At 40.0% G+C, this 20,005-nt stretch overlaps 1 protein-coding gene across 2 annotated transcripts in view; it reads left to right on the top strand.

The window, feature by feature from the left end:
- Window positions 1–20,005, top strand: part of LOC101165857 (prickle-like protein 1) — a 37,734-nt gene that overhangs the window by 14,994 nt on the left and 2,735 nt on the right. Inside the window, exons 1-6 of one of the 2 annotated variants that reach the window (XM_011491043.3) lie at window positions 5,649–5,843; window positions 10,622–10,819; window positions 12,328–12,441; window positions 14,198–14,335; window positions 19,499–19,702; window positions 19,780–19,966. In XM_011491043.3, the coding sequence (XP_011489345.1) occupies window positions 5,760–5,843; window positions 10,622–10,819; window positions 12,328–12,441; window positions 14,198–14,335; window positions 19,499–19,702; window positions 19,780–19,966 (925 nt within the window). In that variant the 5' untranslated portion in view covers window positions 5,649–5,759. Of the gene's footprint in view, window positions 1–5,648; window positions 5,844–10,621; window positions 10,820–12,327; window positions 12,442–14,197; window positions 14,336–19,498; window positions 19,703–19,779; window positions 19,967–20,005 lie in introns of those variants that run through there. The other variant, XM_011491044.3, reaches the window with a different exon arrangement.

Genomic DNA, 20,005 nt, shown 5'->3' with positions numbered 1-20,005 from the left:
GGCAGACGAGTGGGTTAAACCACCTTACTGAAGTGTCGATTCTCTTCTTTTGTTGGCATGCAAAGATAACGCTGAATGTAAGCTTTTGTCCTCATTGGAGAAATGTTGTTGACGTTTCGTCTGTGAAGGGACGTCTGCTCACTGCTTTTAAATAAAGCAGAGGTGAATGTCAATACGCACCAACATGATGCAGAACCATAGATCTGTGGTCTCCATCCCTTTCAGGCCACGAACCGGTTTGAAGTTGAAGGCTCTTCTTCTGTTTCCATTTTTTTGTGAAAAGAAACTTTCCTAAAACATTTGGCTTGGTTTTACCTTGCTAGCTTGTGGTAGCGGATGTATTATTTATCGACTTCACATGGGTCAAGAATGAGTCGGATGTGTTGGAAAGGATGCAGTAGTTTTTCAAAATAAAACTTCCTTCACAATCAGATTATAAATAAATTGGAAAAAATGTAGGTTGTTTTTTTCTCTGCTCGGCTGTTTTTAGTTTTTATTTTTTATCTTTGCTGTTGCCAAAGTCTTTAAAAATAACTGATGGAAGCACAAACAAAACAGACAAGATCCTTTAATCATCTTTGGGTTTTCATCAAGTGAATTTTACTGTCGTTCAACTGTAAATGTGGTTCTGGGATCTCTGCAACACCAGAATTATCATAATTTATTATAACAGGGATTTATACAACAGTCATTTTTAGATTTAACCATAAATCTAAGAAGAATCCAGAGCTTTCCTGACATTTTTGCATGTGTTGATGGAAGGATTTTGTCATGTATTAGGTTAAGCGACTGTTATAAAAAGGGGAAACTCAAGAACCATTAGTGGTCCAAAGCCGTCCTCACACTCCACCATTTCCGGCATTTTATTGCACTTTTATTGGATCCTCTGTTGTCTCTGATGTGTGTGAGTAACACTCTGCATGGGTTAATCTTAGCTTTTACGACCAGAATCTTAAATTACTCTTGGATTGAACGGGTCAAAGAAAATTAGCACTGACCTGGCAGAAGGACTGAGGGATCTGATGTGCAACAGCAAGTCCAGCCAGGGAGGTTAGTCAGCCTAGGTTTGCATTTCCTGTCATGAAAAGCGGCTGTGAGACATCCGTCAGCAGGAATATGGCAGAATGAGGTCAAGTGGTGGATTAGCAATAGATGGTAATTGACATCTGCATAGGAGGCCTTCATATAGAGCCTGTCGTTGAAATACAAGTCTGAATGTTAGAAAGTGTTAAAATTTCCCAGAGGAACCTTACCTTCAAATTTAAAAGTACTGTTCATTTTCATTTTTTTTCTTTAACAGCTTTCTTTAATCCTGTAAAGTTAAAGTACCATCATACCTCAGTGTGTGAAATTTGTTCTCCGCATTTGACCCATCCCCAGGGGAGCGGTGAGCTGCAGACACAGCTGTGCTCGGGAACCATTTGGTGGTCTTGGTTTTTAAAGCTTTTAACAAAGCCTTATGGGTAAGAGGTGAAACGTTTTCAACATTGAAAAACCAAGTCCAGATGACAATTTTTAAACCTACTACTGTGATGGAATCATCCTGGATGAATGAGACTCTTCACAGACACATTTCTTGTAATGTTCGTGTTAATCTGAATTTTTTCTTTATCCCAAGTTCTTCAAGTTGTAAACTGTTCAATCAAATGACTCAACAAAAGTATGTGGTTTCACGTAAACCGTTCAAAATGTTTGATTGACAGATACTCACGAGCCAGTTTCAGTAAAAGGGGATTTGGACTTCGAACAAGCTCACTCCTGATCGGTGACAGTGGTTGCCATAGAAACGACAACATGACAGAGACTTAGAACAGTCACTGGATAGTTAATATCCCTTTATTTGATAAGCAATCGAGGTATGAGCAGGATAATTCCAGCTGAGGGGTCCATCATCAGAAATGAGTGGATTTTGCGGAAGCATACGCCTGATGTGATCAGCCTCCTGCATCATCATTAATTTATGATAATTTGTCTTTGTCTGGGCTTTATCTCTTACACAATAGATAATAGTTAAAGATTAAAAATGGGATTGACTCGAAAAAAAATAATGCTCTAACTTGTCTGTATTAACGGTGACTAACACGGTATTTTTACACCCCTAATTTTTTTTGTTGTGCAAGATATTGAAGTTAGAAACGCACCAATCAGAAGCCTCAATAAAGGTATGTGCTCTCACAACAAACATTCAAACTTGTTGACAAACTCTCCAGAGCCGCTTTCAGTGTGCGGACTTCCTACAAGCTCACTCCTGATTGGCAGGAGTAGTTGCTATAGAAACAATACGCAGACCAACTCGGACCAATCACTGCTAACTAGCGCTGTCTGACTCCAACGTGAGGAAAAATCGGTGATTAAATTGACTTCATTTCGTTGGAGAGGGAAGTAAGTCATTTTCTATGGGTCTAGTTCTCATATACAGTCAATGCCAAAAATGGGTCTAGATTTCATAACCTCCTGCCACCCAGGGGTTTGGCATATAAACTGCAGCATTGTGTGTTGATGTAAGATTCTTTGACAACGATTATGCTGGAAATGATTTTTTTGTTTTTTTGTTTTTAAAGGGAGTGAATTGGATTTTCTGTTGTGTTTCTATAAATATCTGGCTATTTGTGTACAAACAAGGTCTTCGCCTCAGAGGCAACATACAAAAATCGGTAGAATGGGTGACAAAAACATTTTCCTTTTACCCAGAAGCCCTGGTTCAGGGTTTTGGCCAAAAATAAATTGTAAAATAGTCTGGATTCATCCTGTTTTGGTACTTTCTGTGGAGTTCCAGCCACAGGCTGCCTTTAGATAAGTAAAAGGTTTGTATGCAACCTTATTTTGCATTTTCACTTGGGAGCTGTTGTAACAAACCAGACTAACTGCATTTTTTTTTTTTATTTTAAAAACATTCATCTCTCAGTGTTTTCTGTGCGTTTGTGTCACATGGGGCCATAGGGCACCAAACTCTGTTCTTAAGTTCCTGGTAATCAGTCTTCAACGTCTGAATGAAACCGGGACACCAGCCTTTCACCACAAAAGCATCTCAGAGAGATTATTGTGAAAAGTTAATAATGCTCAGATGCTTTCTGGACAAAAAAACGTCAAGATTATGCAAATTTATGAGTTCATGAAACCACAGTTTGTTTGGGTCACTGCTTATAGTCAAGTGACAAATCCTAAAAGTGAGTTTTTGAAATGTCTTTATTTTCGTTTTGTTTTGTAATCTTTTGTCTTTTAGAAGGAAGTTGAGGAAACTACAAGGTCTGTTGTCCTCTTGTGGTTTTTCATGATAATCAGGTCTTTGGCCGCTACCCTAACCTATGTCTGAGGAATAGATTTCATTTTTTGTCTGAGAAAATAGACCCCCCACACCCCAACATCACCAGATATGATCTCAATTTCTCTTTCCCTCACATATAATGAAGAACTTTTCTAGAAAGACACAAATGTTTCCTCAATGGTTTATCGAACGGCTTCTGAAGGATCCGTGAAATTCCTCTCCAGATTTTTTGCAGAACCCACTTGCTTTAAGGGCTTTCTCTGATAGGCTGGACAGTGAGGGTCCGCCCATCGCGTCACCTAGCTTCTAATACACGATAGTATGTCTGCGAATAAAACGTCTCGTGCTAAGTTCACACCAGGCTCGGAAACTTGGGTGTTAAGCGAACGCTGCGTAAACTGGCGTAAATGAGTGTTTTCGGGCTTCTGCGTTGAAACCTTGTGTGTCCACGCATGACTCCGTTTTCTCTGTTTCCAAAAGTTAAACCACTTTGCCACTACCAAATCTCAGGGATTTGGTAGTGGCATTTGGGTTTTCGCAACACCTAGGTGCCAAAATCGCTTTTAAAGAGGAAGTTGATAATTGGGGTTTGTGCTCAGCTGTAATTTCATGCATCGGAATTGAGCTGTGAAAGAAAAAGGCTGGAGCAAGTTCACAAGGTTTGCTCCGCTTTAATATTTTGCACCAAGCCTCTTCCAACGTGCGCCAACGTAGCGACAGACCTGTGTGAAAACTATATGCTAAAAGCGTGAACAAAATCCTAAAAACCTGTTGTTTTCTAGGACATAGTTTCTGCAGAGCAGCAGTAGTTCATTAGAAAATTCACTTCTGCATTATGGGCAGACTTCCCATCATCCATCAGTTTGCATTCTGTCCCGCTAGCTTACAGCCTCTCGCACCCCCAACCTAACATTAGCGGTGCAAAAAAAGTGCTGAGCAATATTTGGAGCCATCCAGTCGTGCAGTTTGAGCCGGATGCCACCTCAGATGAGGACGCAGACGTACACGGATGTAGTTGCCTATAAGCGGATGCATCAAAATGGAGCGGAGCGGGGAGCTTGTTGCCCCCCCAGCATATTTTACACAAATAGGTTCTTTTTCAACAGCTTTTTTTCATCTGCTCCTTATTCATGAGGATTTCAATAAGGAAATTGCTCAGAAACAGTTTTAATCTAAAATTTCTCTCTGTATGTCCTCCATCATGAGAAAAATGCCACAAGAACATTTTAAAAACATCAAAAATCCCATTTTCATGGGAGCAGATCTTTAACTCACACAAAGAGTTCTCCACCTCCTTTCCAACGGAGTCATTTATTGTTTGTAACAGGTAACGTGACAAACAGCCCTGTTGCCCTCTCTGACTTTGTGGCGTTGATAGAGGAGAGGGCAGCTTTGTGGACGGCACCATTCAGCAAACTCATTTGTAATCTGTGACTCTCTAAATGCAGCCTTTGCTTCTTCTTCTTCTTCTTGTCCTTTTGCTGTGACTGATAGTGCGGAGCTTGTCAAACATCGCCTGACCCATTCTTGCGAGTTTCGTCCGAGTGCGGATTCTCCTCCTCGTATTGTTTGGTACTCACTTGCCTCCGTCCGCAGTTAGAATAAGTCTCCTCTATAACTAGATCTGGATGGCTGGGAGTTGCCTTAAGTGTTCTTCAACAATGACATCATTGTCATCGCGCGAAGTGAGAGATGAGAACAGGAGGACCCTATTCTTCGGACTCATTCAGTTCTCCAGAATGAGAGAGAAAGGGGGGGGCGGCCAGTTTAAGGGGACGGGGTGAGCTGGCAGAACCCGTGCGTGAGAATATTCAGAGATGCATGAGGCCAACTCCAAAGCTAGCGCCGACATTTGTGGCTGAGATATTGGAGCAGATGGGCCAGGACCCCATTAAAGACCCACACTGGGGATCTAATCAGCACCTGAATACAAATTAATGTGACATAATGGGATCATATGACCTCAGAGACACCAGGAGACAGAAAATAGAGCTATTTTGTCTTAAATGTTTAAAAAAAAGAGGAAAATTCAGTGGGTTTTTATGCTTTAGCTGCAGTTTTTGCTCCAAAAGCTTAAGGCGGATTCAATCCATGAAAGTGAGCACTCGTCTGGCTTGTAGAGCGAAAGATTCTGAAAGAGGGAGGAAAAAAAAAAAAGAGACAAAGGAAGGAGGAGATGTCATGTCATCTGGCTCTCAGGAATCCTGTAGTTTTAGGGTGGGGGGAGGAAGGGGTGTGGAGGTTGTTGATTCGGTGTGAGAAGTTGACATGCAGTGGCTTTCGGTCGCACTGGGGGAGGAGGACAGAGGGCGGGAAGGGTGAGGCAAGCATCTCCCCCAGGGGCACAGACCTTCATTGGGATCAGACTCTCCACACTTAAGTGTTGAACAGGTCGCTCCGGTACCTGCAGACTTTCAGACAGACACTCCTAACAGTCGACTTTCAAACTCAGAGGAAGGTGATCTGGAATGATCTGGATCTGTTTGGAGCTCCGATGCTGCGGAGATGTAGCCACAGGAGCGGATCTGAGAGCAGCTTTGTTGTTGCGGAGGTGGATAGGAAGATTCCTTTCCAGCAGGTAAGCCTCAAAACAACTGAAGACTGTTGTTTTCAGACAAATCTTTCAATCCTTAACAGATGTGTGCGTGTAGCTCCACGCCTCGGTTATTTTCCAGCGGTGCAGGTGGTCTCCCTCCAGCTGGGTCCAGTCTTCCGTGCCCCCCCCCCCCCCCTCCCCCACATCACTCATATCCATTTGGCCTTAAAATAACACTCTTCAGCAGGCAAAGAGCAATGACCTCGACCTTTGAACCACACTGAGTAATAGTTTTCTTAAAGTAAATCTTACGACATAAAAAAACTATACTTTTGACATTTGTCCTCTAAATTAACTGTCAGAAAATAAAGTTTTTTTATAGGATCAGCTTGAGCACATATTTGATTTTTAAGGAAGCTAGTTTAAATGCTAGAGCATCCTGAAAAGTACGTCAGGCTCAACCACTACTATCATTTTTAATTTTAAAACATATTTGAGACCCTCTATCTCAGTAGCATGATAAAAATGTTTTAAAGTTCATTTCCCTTAAAAAAAAGTCTGTCAGTGTTTGTAAAATGTTGTTCAGCCTCGACCTCTGATCGGAAGATTGTGGGTTCAATTCCCGGGTTGCCCGCCCATTTGTCCAAGTGACACAAAGTACAGAAAAAATAGTAATTGATGTGATCTACAGCAAACAAAAAAATTATATTCCAAAACTTTTTTCTTTGGATTTTCCCCAAAACATCTTATTTTTTCTGTCAATTCTTTGATGTATTGGGATTTTACGGAGTTAAAAAATAAAAAAAGTGCTTTTTTCCATTTGACTACTTAACCACCTTCTGTCATGTCTGCACAGCTGCCTGAACCATAATAAGGTGAACTTTCTGACAGTTTTTCTTTTTTTTTTGACAAAGACAACCCTTGTGTTATTGCCAAGTGGTGACACGGTGAAATGTGACTTGCTGCAGGTTTAGGCTCAGTCACCTTTTCCATGCGAGGATGAGGAGCTGAAGGGCAAACAGGAGTCAGGGGTTTAATAAACAAACATATACCACACATCCTAAAAACAAATTTTAAGTGCAAAACAGTTCAAATCATCTGCTTCTTGTTTCTGATAAAAAGTGTTTTAAAATCAGTCATTGTGTCTGAATGCCCCCTAACCCCTAAGATTGTGTGGGACTCTGGTTCACTACGGGTATTTTTTTTTAATGATGTCAACCATTGACCTCACTAGCAATGTGACGTCACCAGTGCAATGCATTGTGGGCTGTATTTGCCAATCTAGTGAGCATTGGCGCACCCTAGTTATTTGTTTTTTCATCAGTGTGTCTTGCGTTCGTTGATGTGCGCAGATGTCCGTCGAGGGTGTGGGTTGACGGGTCTTCACGCGAATTTAGTTTTGAGCAGTAGTATTTTACGTAGTTTTTATGCAATTGTCAAGTGAATCTTATTCAATTGTGCATGGTTTTTTTGGAGATAGTCGTGGCTTTCCACGACTGTTCCGTATATGTCTAACGCAGTGTTCTTCAACCTTTTCTGAGCCACGGCACACTTTGACCTTGACAAAAATCCCGCGGCACACCAGCATCCAAAAATGGAAAAAAAAAAGGAGAAACTCATAGTCTGTATTGATTTACACGTGCATTTTTGTGATAATTGTGGCAGAAAAAGCAGGAAGCTGCCGCTGTTTTTTTTAAAAGATGTAATAGAAGTTAAGTTAGAAGATTTAAAAACTGTTTGGTGTGTGTTCGTTGTTTCAAGACGTTTAAGAGGAGAGACTCATTGTGCGCTGAGACGCTGTCACTTTAACCCAATGCATTATGGGAGATGTAGTGCAAACAGCAGCCGAACGCAGAGAGACAAGCGTCTCTGAGCTTCATTGTTTTGTTCACTTTTCCACGGTCTGACACCGGATTCTGCAGAAAGCTACACCGCTAAAGATGAGCTTTAACTGGTATTTTTGTTAGAACTGAGCGACTTTATGAGCTGATCAGAACAAGGAAGTGAGGACTTGAACCACTTCTGATTGGTCAGACTGATGACGTGTGATTAAGCCTTTCAAGAATGATTGGCGGAGACGGTTAAAGGGGCGGGACTTTTCAGAAAACAACTGACGCTACGGCTACAGCATAACCATAATAAACACAATTCAAGGGAATGGACAGACCATTTGGAATGATTTAATAAGTATGCATGGACAAAATAAAATGAACCCATGATTCAGATCTTTTTTAGGCCTTCAGAGAAGGCTTGAAGGCCCTGACGGCCCACCACTGTTAAATTGTACGAAGTGGCTGTGTGACACGACCTTAACTGGCTTAAGGCCCGTACACACCGGGACGAATATTCGCCAGGCGTTATTCGCCAGCGTTTTTCGCCACGTTTTTTGTGTTCACACCCAGTCGATTTTCGCTGACGATGAGTGGAGTGAACATGCTATTTCATTCCCTGACATTAGATGGCGCTTAATGTAAACAGAAATACTCCTGTACACAAGGTGGCGCTGCACAACTTTACGCTTCTTAAAGTCGCTTTTCACTCAGAAGAAGAGAGCAAGTATTTACACGCTTGTCAGAATCAAACAAAGAAAACATGAATATTTCAAGCACCAGTAACTCCAACTGGTGCTTGGTTCAGGGATATTTTAAAATGTCCGTCATTATTTCGTTGTGGCAGTGTAGACGCTACTTGGCGTCTATCTTCTTCGCTGGTATGAGTGCTCAGCAAGGCAGTTTTGTGTTTGAGCGCCCCCAAGTTGTGTTTTACTGTAACTTCAGAAGCTCCAGACACGTGAGCAAAAGCGCCATTCTCATTGGTCGAGTAGATTTCGACGCGACGCGTCGAAAAAAAAAAACGAACCCGAGGCGTTTTTTTTTTTTTGCCGCTTTAACGCGTGGCGTTTTTTCGCGTCGGTGTGCACACTCTCATTGGTGCCCTTTGTTTAGTCACGAGGCGTTAAACGAAATTCGTCCCGGTGTGAACAGGCCTTTAGATGAGATAAAGCAGGACAGGCAGAGAAGAAAGTTTCTGCGTGATAACAGTATCTACCCTACCGTAAACCTTTCTGGATTAGTTGTTGAAGAACAAAGCCACACTCGCAAACCTTTTCGTCCTGTGATTAAAAAAATAAATAAAAAAAAGCAGGTCGACCTTTAACTGAATTCTGCGCTCTTGGGCCTTGTGTGTTTATACTTCTAGGAGGTCCAAATGAGAGTTTATAGGTTTAGATGATCTTTAAAGAAATAATATCCTGTTTTAGTAGGGTCTACAGCAAATTTGTGGGTTTTTTTTAAGTAACAGTACTTCTGCAGTTGAATGTTCATCTGAGTGCTCCAAAGTCACTTTCGACAGGGTTATAACTCACACTACAGAAGCCGTGGAGTTGCCAACACCCCTGAAAGTGCTGTTCTTATGTAAAAGGTGGAATCTCCATACAGTTTGGAGGGCTGCTGTGAAACGACTCCCATTCTTGTTTGGGATTTGCATGCCAAAGAGGCAGAAGGCAAAGCCAGCCGACGACTGGCCTTTTCAACACATCCGGCGGCCTGTTATCAATCAGGGCCTGGAGAACGTAGCAGCTGAGATAAGGAAGCTACCGCTAAAAGAGGGAGGGGGCGACGAGTTCACGTACCGACCCGGCTGCTATCAGCTCGTAAAAGACGGAGAACAAAAGCGATTTGAGATGCTGCTGCATGGAGATGGATGCAGCCTGAATGGACGTTTGCTCAGCTTTATTCTGGAGGCAAAGTTTGACCACGTCAGCAGCGGATAGTAAAAGCAACAGATGTTTTGCAAGAAACAGCTGGAAATGTTCAATCGTTACATAAACTTTTTAAGAGATGGGGGCTTTTAAAGCTACATGTTTGCTGAAGCATGCAATAAAATGCAATCTTCGATCTTTTTAAGTTTGTCTGGAGGCATTATTTCATCAAGCAGTATGCAGGGATGGTTAAACAAAGGAAGTTTGACTAAATAAAAGCACTAATGGGAACAAAAAATACTTCCAGAGTGTGACTAAATGATTCTTTTGTCTTGATAAGAAGAAACCTCTTGGGTTTTTTTATGTTTATGCGGCTATTCTGATAAAAGTTTTTTAACACTGCCTGGATGAGAGCATTTATCTTATTGAGTAACAAAAATAAACACGGACAAAGTGACTGATTGCAAGCACTAACTTGAGGAATTTATGGTTTGTGCAAAGAAAAACTGATCAATCTGAATGTTTAATTAAAGTTTGGACACACCAAGCATTGGTTCAAAAACATGCTAAACACGCTACACGCCTTATGCACGCTAAACGCAGGTTTGGAACAGTCATGGTTTTCACATTGGAAAATCTGAATTCTTCTTATTTTTCTACTGTTTACTGGCGCCTAAAGTTGGAAGAGGTTAAGTGCGGAATGTCGAAGTGGCACAAACTTTGCTATATTACGAAATATGAAAGATTCTGCATCATGTAGTTCCATCCGGGCACAAACCGCGATTATTACTTTATTTACTCGTCTCCCTACTTCCGTGAATTCAAAGGAAGATCATCCATAAGTCACTACCAACTCGGAGTCCCTGATTGGTCAAAGTTCAACCTGCTTTAAACGGCAATGCTCGTTCAATGGCCACACGTTTTGTTCGTACATGCTCAGAGAAACCGCTGTAGCTACACGTAAATATCAGAGTTTTGAAGCCCGAAAAGCGTGTTTACGCACGTTGACATAGACTTTTCACTCATAGTCGCCGCTTGAACGCCATGTCGATGTGAGCGTGGCTTCAAAATAAAAACGTGCATAAACATCAATCTTCCATCTGTCTTCATCTGTTTGCAGCACCCAAGAGCAATGAATTTAGAGCGCAAAGACAGAGGGGAGCGGCCCTCACCTCGAGGCCCGGACGTGGAAACCCGTGCTGGAGGGAAAATGGGAAAGACGAGCGTCGGCTTCCAGAGGAGCTCCACCTCCGACGACGACTCCGGATGTGCGTTGGAGGAGTACGCCTGGGTGCCCCCGGGGCTCAGGCCCGAGCAGGTAGCTGTCCCTTCCAATGATGTCAGTTGAATAATTAAAGCTCCGAGTGTTTTGGTGGATCTGACTGTCACCCAGAAAAGAGCTGGAAAAACCCACAGAAGTGGAATTTCAGTTGGCTTGAAACAGTGTTTGAGTTCAAATGAGGGGATTTGTACCAAAACGCTGTTTGTTACGCTTTGCTGGAAGATTATTGTGGAGTCAGATCAGAATCAGCTGAAAGGGAATAAGACAACAGATTGGAAAAAAAATTTAAATTTGAAAACAGTTTAAAACTCAATAGTAAACTTGAAAGAAATTAAAATACATACATAAAAAAGGTAAATCTGAAAAAATAAATACATTTTAAAATTAAAAGACATTGACAATCAGAAAAAATACTTTTTAAAGAAATTTAACAAATTTGCAAAAAATATTAATTTGGAAATTTAAAAGAAACACAATTTTAAAGAAATACTAAATACTTGAAAAAATATTGTAAATTTGAAAGCAATATTTTTTAAACTTCAAAAAATGGGAAAATGTTTTTGTAAATATTTTTTTTAATTAAAAAAAATTGAGAAAATTTAAAAAAAGGAAATCTGAAAATATAATATTTAAACCTTAAAGAAATATTGAAAATGTTTCAGCTTTTTTTCGAAACATAAATTCTTTCAGCTTAAAAATACAAAATTAAAACAAAAGGAAATCTGAAAAAACATAAAATTCAAACTTTAAAAAACATTAAAAATGTAGAAAAAATGTAAATTCAAAAAATAAAGATATTTTAAACTTAAAGAAAAATATTTAAAAAAAGGAAATTCTGAAAAAATATATACTTAAAACGTTAAAAAAAATACTGAAATCAGGAAAAAAAAATTTACTCGGTAAGAAATTCTAACTGGAAAAAAAGTAAACTTGAAAGAAAATATTGAGAATTTGAAAAATAAAAAGTATATTTAAAAGTTTTAATAAAACAGAAACTATAACCCTAAAACTGTCACCAAATGAAAAAAAGTGTACTTTGCGCTTTGTGCCCATTGGCTGCTGGGACGTGAGTGACATCCCCAGGGAGAATATGGTGTAAATTTAGCAACACAACAGCGTCTGTTGTTGGCTCTGCATATGGCCTCCCTCTGATGTGTTGTACAGTGAGAACGCTCTCAAAGTTTGAGGTTTGACTCTTTTTCAATAAAAACCTTCATCTCCTCTCAGTCAGATGCCATGAAATCATTGTTTATGTTCAATTGCCCCACATGTTGCTGACGTTTCGGTTTGTTCTCGTCAGGGGGAATTAAGAAACCCAAACATTAAGCGTTCCAGTCCGTTGGTGTCTCCTTGTGGGTTGAGATCTCACAGTGACTGGATTCACATTGACGTCTTTGGCTGTCAGTCAATGAAAAAAGACAAACTTTCCAATACTTTGGTAAAAGCAGGAGCCTTGAAGTACAGGAACAGTCAAGTCGCGTGACCTGACATGACTTCACTGCTGTCCGTCTTTCTAAAAACCCTCGTGCGATTCCTGTGTGCAGGTCCAGATGTATTTCTCCTGCCTGCCTGACGACAAGGTGCCGTACATCAACAGCCCAGGAGAGAAGCACAGGATCCGTCAGCTCCTCTACCAGCTGCCACCACATGACAGCGAGGTAAATAAAACAGAAACTGGATTATTATTTGGGAGATGGAAAAACTTGGATCATCTTTTGATCTATTGTAATAGAGTTTAATCGCGATGATGCTGTTTTTTAGCCAAAATCCAACAACTAGTGTCGTTTTTAAGGACATAGTTTCTGCAGAGCGGCAGGAGTTCATAGTTCACCTATGAGTTGTGGGCGGGACCTTTATCTATGACATTAAAGCTGTCATAGATCAACACAATAAAAAGACATGAATAGACATTTTTACTATAGTACTGTTCACAAAGGTTGTCGTGGTGGTTTTACCCATGAGGTGTTGCAAAAGACAAGCCCACGCTTGACTCAACCAAAGAAAATTAGCGCTTTTAGTTGGGTTTCGGATCTGAAAAATGACAAATTTAGCTTCCAAAGAGAAAAGAAACGGGGTAATATTTCCAGGAAGTAGTTGATCTCTGCTATCTTTGGAGAAGGTTGGAAAAAAATAGTAGATTAAGATATGGTTCTCTTTAATTAGTAATCTGTGTGTACAGATTAAGAATAGCTCCCTCAATTAAGTAATCTGTATACACAGATGAAAACATTTTTCTACTAAATTAATCATCTTTATGCCCAGATTAAGAAATCGTTCTCTCAACTAAATTATCTGTTTGCTTAGATTAAAAATTTTTACCAATAATTTAGTAATATTTATGCACAGATAGAGCAATTGTATTGTTAACATTGTAATCCATGTGCAGATTAGGAAATAATTACTTGAATAATTTGTGTGCACGGATTGCAAAAATGAATGAATAATCTGGTAGTTTGTGCAGATGGAATTCCTCCGATTTTTAATTTTGACACCTGCTGGGTTCCTTACCTCCTTATAACCCTTTGTGGGCGTTATTTCAGCTGCCATGTGGAAAGTGGAGTCCTCAAGTTAAGGACGTAAAAGGCGCTGTAAACCCGCAGCGTCCTTAAAAGAATCTGGATTGCTTGATTACAGAGTGTTGCAAGGACAGCACTCAAGACTAAACACCAACGACAGCATCATTTGTACGTGCAAGGGCAAGCCTATCAAGTGTAAAAAGGCCGTCTTTTGTTTCACTATCAGGTAATAAAAGAGAAAGAGTTTAATGGCACTTAGCCCTGAAATAAGCTGCAGCTGAGTAAAGTCTGTGCGGCCATTCTGCTCTTTTTCCACAACAATGGCCGCATTCTCCGAAAACCAGACGAGAAAAAGTGTGGTGACGGCAAAGCACACAGCGGCTTTCCCCGTACGACCGTTTTATGGCGTGCAAACTGGCGTTCCTTTCACATCTGCGTTAGTGGGGTTTACATTCGATGATGCGGTTGGAGGGCTCTCACCACATTTATGATGTTTGTCGTGCAGGAGGAATGAAGTGGCGTATCAAAGCGACATTCGAGCACGAGCTCGTCCCACAACAGCGAACAGCCGGGTCGCTTCTTTAAACTCTAAAAAAAAAAAAAAGGATCTGGCGGTTATTCTAAGCGACTGTCTAAACAACCGTCATGACAGTCTTTTATCTTGACTTTCATCCCCATTTGTAAACACAGATGAAGGATGTGTGCGTGTTCCTCCAAAGTGGGCCTTCAGGGGAATTTGGCTTTGATTAAACCCTTTTCATGACCATATATGGACTTTTGTTGTTCGACTCTCTCTCTTAAGGTTGAGCAGCAAAATAAAAGCAGGTCTATCAGCAGCAACTGTGAGAATTTAGCTCTTCAAAAACGTGTTTTTTGTTACTTTTTTTCCCCCCATCAGGTGAGCTATTGTCACTCTCTGACAGAAGAGGAAAAGAAGGAGCTCCTTATGTTCAGCTCCCAGAGGAAGAGGGAGGCACTGGGGCGAGGAGCGCCGAAGATCCTTCCCAGAGCTTTGCAGCACGCTCGCTGTGAAAACGTAGGTTTCATCACTCACACGCTTGCTTCCGTCAGTTGGTGGCGGTTGAGCTTATCTTATTTTAAGCGCTACAATAGTCCAACTGTCCCTATTTCTAGACCACAGTCATCTTAAAATAAAACTAGTATCACACATTTTTAGATAAATTTGTCTTTGTAAATGTTGTAAGTCAAATCAAACATCTACTAAGAGTTAGAAAAAACGTATTTCATTCGAGCATTCAAGCGGCTCGGTGAGCGGTAGCTCGGTTGGTAAGGTGAGAGACCGCCACGCAGGAAACCAGAGTTCGATTGAAAAATGGTACTGGGGCAATTACCATATCAACGGCGAGCAATTAACATCACCCAGTGAGGGCCTTTGGGCAAGACCCTTACCAGCATGAATGCGCATGAATGATGATGGTCAAAGGGACTGTAAGCGCGAATTGGCAGCCACACCTCTGCCATCACCAAGTATAGAGTAAATAAAAAGTGAATTGAAGAGTGAATGAATAATCAGAAACTATAGAGATAAGTTGTGGTGTCCCACAGGGATCAATTCTGGGCCCGCTGCTATTCAATATATACATAAATGATACACTCAATATTTCAAAGCTTATGAAACTCACATTATTTGCTGATGACACAAACATATTCTGTTCTACAGACAATCATAGGGAACTTATCAATCTGGTAAACACAGAGTTAAACAAAATAAAATTATGGATGGATTACAACAAATTATCTTTGAACATTGATAAAACCAAAGTGATGTTTTTTGGTAACTACAAAGCCAATACCGAGCTCTCAATTGAAATAAACAATGTCCTAATTGAAAGTGTTACAGAAATCCAATTCTTAGGGGTTGTTATCGATGTCAAACTAAATTGGAAGCGACACATCAGACATTTACAAACTAAAGTCTCAAAAAGAATTTCAATCATAAATAAGTCTAAACATATATTAGAATACAACGGTAGATATTTATTGTACTGCTCCTTAATATTACCATATTTGACTAACTGTATAGAAATTTGGGGGAATAATTACATGAGCTCACTACATCCTCTCTTTTTACTTCAAAAACGAGCCATCAGAATTGTACATAAAGCCGGATATCTTGATCATACAAACAATCTAGTTTATCAATCTAGACTTTTAAAACTGTATGACCATGTTGATTTGACAATGCACAACTTTTATACAGAGTCAGTGCGAAATCGTTACCATTCAACATCCAAAAACAGTTCTTAGAAAATGAAGGAGGCTACAAACTGAGGGGATGTGGGAACTTCAAGATCAAACTGATAAGAACCACAAAGAAAAGTTGCTGTGTGTCAGTTTGTGGCACTAAACTTTAGAACGGGTTAAGTAATGAGCTCAAAAAATGTTCCAATATCCAAATATTCAAGAAAATGTATAAAGAGACTCTTATTTCAGGATTTGAAGATAAGAGGAGTAAAGGCTCAATAGGTGTTTGAATAATTCCAAATTATTTCCAGAAATGTGTGAACTTGATTGTGGTGAAATAATCAAAGCTCTTTTGATTACAACCAATGAGTAATATATTGTAATGTGCAATGATGATTACTAAAATGCTTAAATTACAATCAATAAGCTATTGATTTGTTTACTTGATCTGCAATATGTAGAAATAATTACTGATTTATTGTGATAATATGTTCCAATAAGAATCAATGATTATTACATATTGGTTATAGATACTGTTTACTGAAATTATGAATGACTGTTTTCCGAAGATAATGAATTATTTTGTTACTTGAAAAGAATCTATCTGATCAGAACCAGATTACAAAAACTGTAAAACTATAAAATGAATGAACTCAGTAGGGGTGGGATTATTTAAATTCACTTCCTCCCACTCCTTTTCAAGCAATAAATCAAGATCCACTTGACTTTAGTTAATTATCACTGTATTTAATTAAGCAAATGTCATTTAAGTGACTTTTTTGTTTTGCTTTATTTTCTGTCTTTTTAAACTATGCAACATTTCTGTAATGCGTTTGATAAATACATGTAAATTCTTTATTGCTTTGACTACAATACTTGAAATAAATCATTAAATCAAAATCAAAAATCAAATCAATAATGGACACATTGTACGCTCTTTGAGCATCTGGAAAAGCGCAGTTAAATCCTATCCATTATGCTTTTCTGAATAAACGACTCAAGATATTATTACTTCAAGATTCATTGTCTTAAAACAAGTTGTTTCAACTAGTTAGTTTGGTTCATATCAAGTGTAATCAGATAAACTAGAAACTACATTTAAAATAATACACGCTCGATTATGTCTTTGCAGTACAAACCTATTTTCAACTAAATAAGATATTTTCAGTGGTAAACGTTCATAACTGTACTTGACTGGTTCTCATCATATCTGGTTGACAGAATCTTCTGGATCCTATTTTTTAACTGCTCTGCTGTTGTTTGGGGTTCCACATGGCTCTATATCGGGACCACTTTTATTCTACTGAAGCTGTGGAACACGTTACCACTGAGCATTTGGCTGGCAGCCTCACTGTCCAGATTTAAAAAACATCTGAAAACCCATTTTGATGGCCAGTCTTTTGACATGGCACAAGATTTTTTTTTTTTTATTATTCTTTTTACTTGATCCTGCTTTTATCAGTGTTCCTATTTTAAAATTATATTTATATTTTACTTTTTTTTATTGTTAATTACTTAATTGTTGTCTTTCTCGCTTGTGGATTTTATTTTTTGGCGCCTTGTTTGACTTTAGTTATGCTAATAAATAAACTAGAAACATCAAAGCTGTCCTACAAACTAAAAAAGAAAAAAACAGTTCAGTTCTTCATCCTGAAAAAGTGGAAGTTTGTTGCATGCATGCTGGTATTTCTATGTTTGGAGCGTCAAAATAGATCTATAATGGCGAGATTTATTAGCACAAAATATATACCTGCTCTGCCTCTTACCAATTTTACAACCATGTGGTTGTATTCATTCAATAAAATGGTGCAATAGTAACTAATAAAACATGTCCGGCCCATTGTAACGGAGTAAAAACACTCAATTTTTAAATCAAAAATCTACTTAAGTACCCACGTCTAAGTTCAACGGAAAAAAGTGAACAACTGGGGGTTATTCTTATCCTGTGTGGCATCCACTGTCCTATCTATGGTAGCCTAAAGGACAATCTTGTTTGATATTTATAGCAGTTTTAATCACAGGCACAAACTTCCTCATTAGAACAGAGGAGGAAGCGGGGGGGGGGGGCTGCAAGGTTTCTGCTCGAGCCGAATGACGAGGCCAGTTCCTCGTGAGAAGTTCAGCCAATTTCCTGCCACCCATCTACATCGCAGCATGAACGACCACAAAAACACTCGAGCTAATTAGTCCTTCTTGCAGAGTTCTGTTTGCCCCCCCCCAGCATAACAAGTCCCAGTATGTGGGGATAATTCCACATTAACTGCTGTAATTAGATCTGTTCCCTGTGTGCGGCTGCTTTGCAGGAAATTTTATGGAATGCAATGCACCCCGCTGTATGAAAAAAAACCTCCTAAAAGTTTTTAACATTTCAGCTTAAAAAGAACAAAAAAACACACAAATATCTCATGTTTTGTCGACCCAATTTGGCACCAGTCGCCTCAACCATGATCGTATTTCAGAAAAACATCCTTCCCAAGTGCTAAACATGGATTCCCATGTGGTTTTGTCCAAATGCATCCATGACAAGTGACTAAACCCCATTGTGCGCTGGGATCCGGGGGCAACAGCCACGCTAATTCCTGCTGAACAGGCAGATGGAGCTTGTCATTGCTCAAACACGGATGCAAGCCCCCCCCCGCATAAGCCAAAGAGATTCACAGGAATACCAATGGGTGTGCATTTGCACTCATGAACATACCTGCACATTCACAAGGACTCTGTAAATACATCCTGTGGTCAACGGGGCATAGAGCGTTCGGATATCAGGAAGGCATTTGCACAAATATAAACACACCTCTCCAGTTTCTTTGCACTTTAACCCCGAGGGACCCCCATAACCAAGGCCCCCTGTGTGTCCAAACTGGTAATAATGGCTAACAGCTGGGTATGCTATCCCTTAGCTGCCCATTGGTGTGTCTCTTGAATGCTTAGATATATAAATACTGCAAGTTGAGGCATGCTATGTAAAGATTCCTGGAGTCGTAAGATCTATCAAGGCCATGGTTCTCCAGGAGACACGTGGTGCAGCACCATAAATAATTGATGCCTTTAGAACTACGTGAAACTGCCATTTGTACAAATAAAACTGGAAAACATTCTGAATTTTGCTTTTTGGCATGTCAAGGGTTTCCAGAGCACATTACCTTTTACCAATTCCTGCAGGTGGCTTTGCAGAGTTTTACGCCGGATGCCCTTCCTGATACAACCCTATATTTTATCCAGGCTGGGGACCGACACAGGGGGACCCTGTTTTGGGCCTCCACCCTGTATTTTATCCAGGCTGGGGACCGGCAAAGAAAGACCCAGTCTTGGGCCCCTTTTTGGCCACATAGTCTTGCCCAAAGGCCTACACTGGATGAAGCTCATTGCAAACCCTGGGAATTGAACCCTGACTTCCTGTGTGTCGTTAAATTTTGACAACAATATGGTTTTATTAACCCATTAATACCAGAAATGTCACAGACGACACCAAAATAAAAAAAAGGCCCTCTGATTTTCTGTAAATCTTTGACCGTTTACTTGATCACAATGAAACAGCTGCTTTTTGTGTCAATTCGTAACAATGCGAACACATGCTTTTCATTTCAACTTTACACCGAAATACTACAGAACTGTACAAAGCTGTTGTTCCCTGAGACTAAATCAGCTGGAATTACATTATTTGTGGGAAAAGAGTTACAGTGGTGGAAACGCTGTAAATACTGAAGTTAAAGCGCCTGTGTATAACTGTGTAATAACTTTATTATTGTATCGATTATCGTAAGATACTTTTGGTTTTTGTCTTTTTCTGCATGGGTATACTCACTGCTACAAAATATCTGGAAAAAATGAAAACCATCTCCTTTGTTTTTGTTATGACCCATTCATAAATTTTCATTAAGCTTATTAGCTATCAATTTTGTACTGTAAAAATTTTTGCTAATTGTGCGTTGTCAGTTGTCATTCAACTTCAAATGTGACCAACAATTCATATCTGTTTGTGTGAACTCCCCAGTGTTGCAGCGGCATTAATGGAGGTGAGATGGCAGTTTTTGCGTCCAGAGCCGGGCCAACCCCCTGCTGGCACCCAGCATGCTTTGTATGCTCTACGTGTCAAGAACTACTGGTGGATTTGATCTATTTCTTCAACAATGGCAAGATTTTCTGTGGAAGGCATCACGCCGAGCTCCTCAAACCACGATGTTCTTCTTGTGACGAAGTAGGCCCCAGTAGTTATGGTTTTAGGTCATCGAAAGGGACAAATGCTTATCAAAGCTACGTCTTTTTTCTGTTTAGATCATCTTTGCTGACGAGTGTACTGAAGCCGAGGGCCGACATTGGCACATGAAGCACTTTGCTTGCTTTGAGTGCGGGACGATGTTGGGTGGGCAGCGGTACATTATGAAGGATGGAAGACCTTTCTGCTGTGGCTGCTTCGAGTCCCTGTATGCTGAATACTGTGAGGCCTGTGGCGAAAATATTGGTAAGTCAAGAATGGTATTTGTCTTTGGGTAGGGTCAAC

This window comes from Oryzias latipes, chromosome 23 (assembly GCF_002234675.1).
Source record: "Oryzias latipes chromosome 23, ASM223467v1".
In the NCBI taxonomy this organism is placed as follows: Eukaryota; Metazoa; Chordata; class Actinopteri; order Beloniformes; family Adrianichthyidae; genus Oryzias; species Oryzias latipes.
This window is presented reverse-complemented; position numbering and strand designations above follow the sequence as displayed.